The 9,126-nt window shown below is 38.3% G+C and overlaps 1 protein-coding gene across 1 annotated transcript; it reads left to right on the top strand.

The window, feature by feature from the left end:
• The first annotated feature begins 1,521 nt into the window (after positions 1-1,521).
• LOC120165108 lies at positions 1,522-8,351 on the top strand. Its single transcript, XM_039174694.1, has 9 exons — positions 1,522-1,880; positions 2,104-2,263; positions 2,368-2,499; positions 2,550-2,659; positions 2,772-3,044; positions 3,136-3,355; positions 3,588-3,694; positions 6,656-6,712; positions 8,270-8,351. Exons 1-9 carry the CDS (start codon positions 1,522-1,524, stop codon positions 8,349-8,351), a joined length of 1,500 nt encoding a protein of 499 aa, XP_039030625.1.
• Positions 8,352-9,126: the final 775 nt, after the last annotated feature.

The raw sequence follows: 9,126 nt of genomic DNA, 5'->3' as shown, positions 1-9,126 counted from the left end.
ATTTTGTTTGGGCTGTATTAACTCGTGATCGTTTTCATGTTGGTGAGTATAATAAGCTTAAGGATCGAAAGATTGGACCTTGTGAGGTCGTGCAGAAGATCAATGATAATGCTTACAGGTTGCGACTTCCCAGTCACTTGAAGACTTCTGATGTCTTTAATGTGAAGCACCTGAGTCATTGTTTTGTGGATCCTGATGACACTACTCTGAACTCGAGGACGAGTTCTTTCCAACCCGGGGTGACTGATGTAGGGGGATCCGAGACAGATGATACTGAGCTGTCAGATTGCATGTTGATGGCGCTGAGATACCATGAGTTGGCAGATCAGCGCAAAGGCGAGAATTGATTGTGACATGTTCCTCATTGGGGTCGTTTTGAGTATGTTTCAGTCTTTTGGCCATAACTTTGGCTACAGGTGTCAGAATCGCGCATAAGACCCCAATCCGGAAAGCTCTTTTCGACGCGCACGCTCTCCACATCGAGCAATGCTCCATGTGGCCTTTTTTTCAACCTCAAATTCTGCCGTTTTCCCCTCCGAATCACTAGATTTAGTTATTTTTTACTATTTATGGTAATATTTCGATTGTTAATTAGGAAGTCAATTTAAATCCGATTTAGGCCGGATTTTTGGGAGATTGCTTATTTTATTTCGAATTTCAATTTAGAGTGATTTTCGGGATTTTGCTATTTTTGGCAAAATTCGAATAAAGACGATTTTTTGCTATAACAGTCCGGCTTGTGGACTGGTTTTTGGATGGTTTTTGATTTTATAATATTTTATTAAACCCTAGAGACTTTTTTTCTCTGGTTTTTGGGCGAATTTTCTCTTGTGAATCGTCTGTCGGAGCTAGCCTACAGGATAATCACTATTCTGTCTGGCGTCAGTTACCCTCACTTGTTCCGGGTTGAAGCTCACGGTTTTAGCAATGGGATTTGACTATTATGGCAGAACTCTATTACTGTGAAGGTGTTGTGACTTGTGTGTTTCTAATCAATACATGCAAGTTTTGGTTTAGTTTGGCCATCTCCGAAAGGATGTGTATTTAACTTTTGTATACGCGAGTCAAAATGCAACTCTCAGGAAGGCGATTTGGGAAAGTCTGAATCTTTTAAACCCGGGAAAGGATGTGCCTTGGATTGTAGGCGGTGATTTTAATGATATTCTCTGGGAGGAAGACTGATCAGGTGGTGCTAGGCGCAGGCTTGGTGGTTTTCGGGATTTTAGTAAATTTATTTTTGTTCAGGCTCTTCAAGATTTTCGTGTGGTGGGTCCATGGTTTACTTGGGTACGGGGAAGCCTTCGGTAAAGACTTGATAGGTTCCTAGTTAATGATGTCTGGTTCCAGCATTTTTCGAATTCTTACGTGTCTCATCTAGTAAAAATAGGGTCAGACCATAGGTCGATTCTTTTACAACTTGATAATCGGGATAATGGATGGACGGAGTCCCCTTTTTGCTTCATATTTGCATGAAAAAGTCATCCAGATTTCAGGGGTTTAATTAAGAACTGGTGGTCCCCAATGGAATCGGTTATTGGTAATTTTAACGCTCTTAAAGTTAAGCTTCGGGATTGGAGCAAAAATGAGCTCAGTAGTATCCACCGACGGAAGAAAATTTTGATTTTTAGAATTAAAGGGATTGAAGATGCTATTGCACAGCGCTACTCTACTTCTCTACGGGATCTCGAACTTGCTTTGAAAGAGGAACTTAAGAATGTCCTTGATCATGAAGAAAGTCTTTGGTACCAAAAGTCTAGGTGTAATTGGTTTCTAAATGGAGATAGGAATACGAAGTTTTACCATGCATATGCCAAACGTAGACAGCGGGTGAATTATATTTCTTCATTACGCATGGATAATAGGAATGGCGCTCTGATCAGGTGGTGCTTCGACGTTTGGCGGTAGATTTCAAGGCTCTTCACTAGTTCGTTGGACACTGGTTACACTTATCATGTGCGAGGCCTTTTCCCGACTTTGAGTTCGACTGATGTGCAATATTTAGCTCGGGAAGTAACTGTAGAGGAAGTTAAATCTGCAATTTTTTCCATGAATCCGTCTAAAGCTCCTGGAGATGACGGTTTACATGCTTTTTTCTATGAACAGAACTGGGTTATTGTTGGACCTTCAATTTATCAGTTCGTGTGGAGTTGTTGCGCAGAAGGTACACTTTGTTGGTCCTCATCCGAAGATCTCTTCTCCTGAGAATTTCACTCAGTTCAGACCGATTAGCCTTTGTAATGTCATGTTCAAGACCATTATAAAGGTCGTAGTGAACAGATTGAAGCCGTATATTCCTATCGGGTATCTGAGAGCCAAACAAGTTTTGTTCCAGGATGTAGTATCTTGGATAATATTGTGATCGCCCAGGAAGTGATTCATTCGATGAAAAGTAAGAAAGGCCAGAAAGGGTGGATGATCATTAAGTTCGACCTTGAGAAGGCATATGATTGCCTTGAGTGGAACTTCATCGATGATACTTTGATGGATGTGGGTTTCCGAGTGAATTACGAAACTTAATTATGAGTTGTGTAACGACTCCAACAACTCAGATATTGTTGAATGGGGGAAAACATGAGCTTTTACACCTTCAAGGGGTATTCGGCAAGGAGACCCTTTATCTTTGCATCTCTTTGTTCTCTGCACGGAGCGTTTGTCGCAGGCAATTAACAGTAAAGTCCAGACAAATGAATGGAAGCCGATTTAACTTTCTCGAGGAGGTACAAAACTTTAACACCTATTTTTCGCTGATGATCTCTTAATTTTCGCCGAAGCATTGATGGAGCAGCTGGAGGTTATTCGGCGGGTTTTAAGGAATTTTGCTGTAGCTCGGGCCATCGAATTAGTACAAGAAAAATGAGTATTTATTTTTCAAATAATGTAGCTGAGCAAGTGATAGAGGACATTAGTAGTGGATTTCAGTATACTCGTGTTGAGAATCTTGGAAAGTATCTGGGAGTCCCACTTTTGCATAACCGGGTCACCAAATCTACCTATCAGTATATTGTTCAGAAGGTCCAGGATAGGCTTTCCGGTTGGCAAGCGAGGTATCTATATTTCACGGGGAGAGTAGTTTTGGTTAAATCAGTTCTTGCTGCGTTACCTACATATGCCATGAAACTTGTTACATTCCGAAAGTGTTTGTAAGGAAATTGAAAAACTGATTCGTCGTTTTATTTGGAGTGGCTCTGATGAGAAGCAGAAAGTCCATTTAGTAAGTTGGGATGAGTTGTGTAAGCCGACTGATAATGGAGGGATGGGTTTCAAAAAGTTACAAATTCAAAATGAAGCTTTTCTAATGAAGATCAGCTTTCGTCTTTTATCGGAGAAGCGTCATTTATGGGCTCGAGTCCTAACGGTAAAATACAAGGTGCCCTAATCTATACCTTTTTCAATTAAAAATCTGAAAGTTCAAGACTTTGGTCGGGACTATCATTAGTTTGGCAAAATGTGAGAGACGATCTGTTATGTAGCGTTCGGGATGGTGAGAGAGTTGATTTCTAGAACGACGTGTGGGTTGCGGATTTGGGACCCCTGAAATATTGTTGTAGTGATGCTAATATGGTGGATAATAATCCTCTTTGTGTTAGGGATATGGCGGAAAATGGGGACTGGATACGGGAGATTCTCGACTCACTCTTCCCGAGTATGGTACTTCATCCTTTAGGGGACTGCCACGGATGAAGCTTCACTTAGGGTTGCTTTATAAAATTAAGTTGTTATCGAATGAGGAACGATGGAGACTCGATGTGTTTTATGTATAGCAGATGTCGAGTCTAACATTCATATTTTTTGGGACTATAATGCTTCAAAACTGATGTTGAATAGCCTGATAAAACCAGAAAGGTTAGGGGAATTTTTCTCCCAGCCGCTGGAGAAGTGGATCGAGGTGAATATTGAGAAGCCGAATTATTTCCTAAGGAAAGGCACTGTGTCACACCCCATTTTAATTTTAAAAGTTTATTAATTTTTTTTTATTTTAAGGACTAAAGTGCAAGTTTCTGAAACTTTTTGGCTAGTTTCAGAAAAATTAAGAAGTTTAGGGAACGAATCCTGAATTATTCCATTTTTCTGGTATGTTGAAAAAAATGGAAATTGGGTGGCGAGAGACACTTCAACTTGTGACCTAGAGGATGGTTACCCATGCCTTAGTCATCTAGCCTGGGTCACTATTTGAGAACAAATTAATTAAAAATATATTTCATATTTTAGGCCCAGGTTTTACTTTTTTTAAAAAAAAATCCAAAATCAGATTTGAAACCCCAAATTTCCTAAACCTCAAACCAAGTTCATTCGTCACGATTCTGGATTCCCCTCCTCCGATTGGCGGTGAGTGTCACCGCCACCTCCAATCAAAGCACTGCGACTGTCCGACCAAAATCCCTAAGTTCGATCGTCAAAAGCCATCGCCATTCACTGCGGAACGCTAGTTGAAGTTTCATCAAGAACCCCTTTACCCTTCTATTTTTCTTGATTTTTGGCCGTTCAAAACGTTGGCTCGCCTCACCCGCCACGAGCACTTAACTCCCATCTCCGTGCAACCAAAACTGATCGGGTTGTCACCCATCGTCGTCATTTTCGTCGATCGTCGATGTTGGTAAGCTCGATTTTAATTTTTGGTAAATTATCACGATTTTGGTTGATTGTTAGGTTTAATTTTGGCTTGCCAGTGATGTATAAATGCACTAGAGTAATTGGCTGACTGACCCGCCCCTTGCCATCGTTTCTCGTGTCACCACGTGCCTTCGGTATGCATGGGGCTCGTCCCCCAGCTCTAGTTTCTTCTAGAACCTATCCAATCAATTTGGACCAGCCCAAACGGCCAATCCGGTCTGAACTGGGTCTGTTTGACCTGAACTAAGTCAACACGACCCGATCCGTTGACTTTGACCCACCCGTTGTCTTTGATCTGATCCGTTGACTTTGACTAGAGTTGACCGTTGAACGTTGAATTTGACCCAAAAAGTCGTATTTTATGTTTTTTGACGTCTTGAGTCCGAATCTGAAGTCTTGTCCCCAAATTAAAACCGAGTAAGCTATTTTTCAACATTTTACCTTCTGATTCGATAATCTTTCGCAATTAAGTCCTGTTTATGATGTAATTTCTGTTTATATGTATCCGACATATTATTGGATATTGAATGTTGGATGCAAGTTCGATAGTGATCGAATGGAGTTTAAATGTTCAATCGGTGGAGCATGGAAATCAAGGTAATTCATTACTACCTTATGCATGTTTTATGGAACATGTTGGTATTGGTAAATGCATGGATGAATATGTTTAGTCTCATATGTATAGTTAATTATTTCTAAACTCGATTCGAATGCAGTAAAATGTCAGTAACTGGATATGACTCAGATGACTCATATAAGAAATTGGGAGGCCGATAAGAATTAAATTACAAGTTTTGTGATTAAGTGGTAAAGTAATAAATCTCAAGATCTGTAAATTCTGATTTATCTCTTTAAATATTAAGTGCCAAAGGTACTTGGATGATAAATTATGAAAATAATTTTGTTAGGTAAAATTTCAAAAATACATTTATGAGGAAAAATTACTAAAATATCTTTATATTGTAAAAAGTTAAGAATTGTCCCTGGAAGTGGAAAATAACTCCGAAAAGATATATTGATCCGATGAAACTAGTACATGGAAAATGCTAGTTTTAATTAGTCAATCCTGGGTAATCGAGTTTTAACCTCCAAGATGGAAAAAGATTTAGAATTTTTGGTTTTTGGATAAAACCACATGATAAATAAATTACTAGAATGATTCATACGTTTGAATCGAAGAAAATGACTTAATACCCTTGAACCGGGAAATAACCAAAATGCCTCTAGAGGGTAAATGACCTAAGAATACCCTTAGGTCATGGAATGATTGAATACATGTTCGTCTCCTCGAGGTTCGTTCGACGATAATTCTAAAAGAGCCCAGCCCAGCTCAACTCAACTATATGGCGTAATTAGTACTAAGAAATGAATATTCGCGAGACTACTCTACCCGTAAACTCAAGAAGTACAACATTATTGGGATCTGATCAGTTCGACTGGATTTGGAAGATGGATAATACACTTGAAATATGAAATACTGTAAATCACTACTTACCTTTATTAAACTGAATTACCAAAATTTCTTAGGAATTTAAATAATTATAATGCCATTACGTGTGTATGATTTACGAAATCACCACAGGAATATCCGAACCTTAAATACATATGATGTAGCAGTTTCTGACACATCCTAGGGTTATATCCGAATATTATATGATACTAATGTATCACTGCCCTAATGACTGATCGGTCTGTTAGTAATCCAATTTTTTTTTTTAAAATGGATCTCTTTCATCAAGTTCGATCAGTTGAAGAAGTTTCATGTTCACCTCGCTTGATAATTACCAAGTACCTTCGAAAAATAACTGGATCCTCTAATGTGTTCCATATTTGTTATATAATTGTTTTATCTATTTTGAAATGTGTTTTTACTAAAATTTCTGAGTTACTGAAGTTTTAAGCCTGCATGTCTGATTCATGATCTCTGGATACCTTTTCTACAGAAGTGATATGTCCGAACTCTGATTTCTTGCTACCACTAATTACTATTTGAAAAATGTTTTTCTTTGGAGGTACTCTGGGATCTGATATGAAATCTTTGCAGGTTCGGTTCTAATCAAGCTGATAATTCCTTATTGCATGTTAAACTTCGGTCAAACTGGTAATTCCTTATATATGTTCAGACCGATCGAGCTGGTAATTTCTTATGGACCTAAGAGGACCCTTGGGTGGGCTCCTAGGCCCAATGGCCTAGTGGTAAGACCTTATGGACCCTAAGGTACTCCCTTAGGGTGGCTCCTCTACTGTGTGTGTTGGGTAAGTCCTTCTGGCTTGAGGGCACACCCCTCAGGTGGGCACCTACGCTTCGGCTAGGGTAAGACCTTATGGATACAAGGTGCTCCCTTAGGTTGGCACCTACGCTTAATGGGCCTAGGGTAAGTCCTTATAGATGCAGTTTCGGGGAACTGCATATTGGTGTTCGGTTGAAGGGTTTTATTGTGATATTGAAAATATGTTTTAAATTGTTACTATTTTAAAAAGATTAGTACCTTTTCACTAGTTTTGGTTGGAACACACTAGACATCCTATTCGAACTCTTTAACTTAGTCCTTTGAATGTTTCCTCTGAACTGAAATCTTCATGTCTTTTACTCAAAGAAATATCAATGAAACCTCAGCTCATCCCGAAAACCTGTAGACGTCTGAATCAATAAAGAAAATTTATGCTTTCCATTTATCTGTATGTTCTTCAGTATCATTTGGTAGTTCTATATTACTGAGCTTTCCAAAGCTCACTATTTTATTTACCATTTCAGGTTAAAAGAATTGATCCAATTCAGCTATCAACCGCTATAATGGGAGTTCCTTTGGCTGTGTTGGCAGAGTACGGTACAAGTGTAATTAGGGGGCTGATGATAGTGTTCTTAATCAGAGTTCTATTCATATGAATTGGACAAATACTGAACTCGTATTTTATCCATAAATTATTTTACAACTTTAAATCGATCGATTTCTTTTAAAATTTCATGGATTTTTATTGTGGGTCGCTCTGGTGGCCCTAATGTGACACCTCGGATCGGATCGGGTCAACCACGTCGATATGAGGTGTTACATACTGATTGGGACCTTATGTATGGTGCTATTATATGGTGTCTTTGGTGTTGAAGGAATTGAATTTTATTTGATAAAAATTATGTGGCTGATGATAGTGTTCTTAATCAGAGTTCTATTCATATGAATTGGACAATAAAGGCTCCAGATTCGGCTGTGCAGGGAAGCATGTTGTATGCAGTAAAGCTGACAAGAATCGTCCTTGGAAATGCCCAACGGCAAATTAGGTGAAAGTTAAACCGTTCGAGTGATGGTTTTGCGGTGTGTGGTGATATTATCCGAGATCAAGAAGGAAGGTGGATTACGGAATTCTCTAAATTGATTGAGAAGTGTTCGGCGTTTGAGGCGAAACTTTGGGGGATCTTTGAAGGATTATCGCTAGCTTGAGTATGGGCTTTTGATCGGTTTGTGTGGAATCAGTCAACAAGTAGGCCATTGAAGCGTGTGACCGAACCTCGTGCCGAAGGTCTGGATCTTCTCTCATTCATCATATACGGAAGTTGTTGTATTGTCGATGGGAGGCGAGCTTGGGATATGCTCCTTGTGAGCAGAATTTGCTGGCTGATGGTGTTGCGAAATTAGCTTGGGTCCAATCTTGTGATTTGCAGGTCTTCCAGGAACCAGAGTATTGTAGCTGCTTTGCTTCAGGCGGATCGCTGGGATATGGCTCCATGTGTTAGGCATAGTTAGTGTTTAATTATCCTTTGTTTTTTTTTCAAAAAAATAAAAATAAAAACCTTTAAATTTTTCAAAATTTAAAACTCTAATTATAAAAGCCAAAACCTAGTTTTTTTCAATACAAATATCGTCGCTAGTTTTATTAAAAAATCATATTCAAAATTACGAGAAAAATAGACTAAACACATAATTAAAATTTTTTATAACAATTAAAATAATAAATTAGCAATTCGAGATTGTAAAAGGATCATACAAAGAAAAAGTTAAAACCCACCCAAAAAATACGAACAATAGACAGATACAATAAAATTTGGATACATTGAAAAAAAACCAAAACAAGGGATTAAAATTACTGAAAGACCATCAACAACAGCAAATCATAATCGAGTGTTGTGAGAACACTATCTACGAACGCAAACGGTTCAGTACAAGGGTCTAAAGGAGGAAAGATCAATAGTATAACAAATAAGCGACATCTTGATCAGCGAGGCGAAATCAAATCCAACCTTAAAAAAATTAAACAAAAGTAGTCCAACAATCTCAAACGTACCATAAAGGTAGAGAAAAATATCATAAAGTCATAGAAAAACGTATCACATAGATAGAATTATTAAAAACTATAAAATATGAAGAAAAATTAAATATGCAATATAAGAAAGTAAATGAGAAATATACAGGCGGTCAACGATCAATGTTAAAACTGATGTCACCGCCTATGAAAATAAAAATGAAAAAAAAAAATGAGTCGTGCGCTTGAGAACTAGAAAAGAAACGGAGTTTCTAAACT

The sequence above is a fragment of the Hibiscus syriacus genome, unplaced genomic scaffold, assembly GCF_006381635.1.
Source record: "Hibiscus syriacus cultivar Baekdansim isolate YM2019G1 unplaced genomic scaffold, ASM638163v2 tig00111574_pilon, whole genome shotgun sequence".
Classification (NCBI taxonomy): Eukaryota; Viridiplantae; Streptophyta; class Magnoliopsida; order Malvales; family Malvaceae; genus Hibiscus; species Hibiscus syriacus.
Note: the sequence above shows the minus strand (reverse complement) of the source record. Positions and strands in the feature narration are given on the sequence as shown.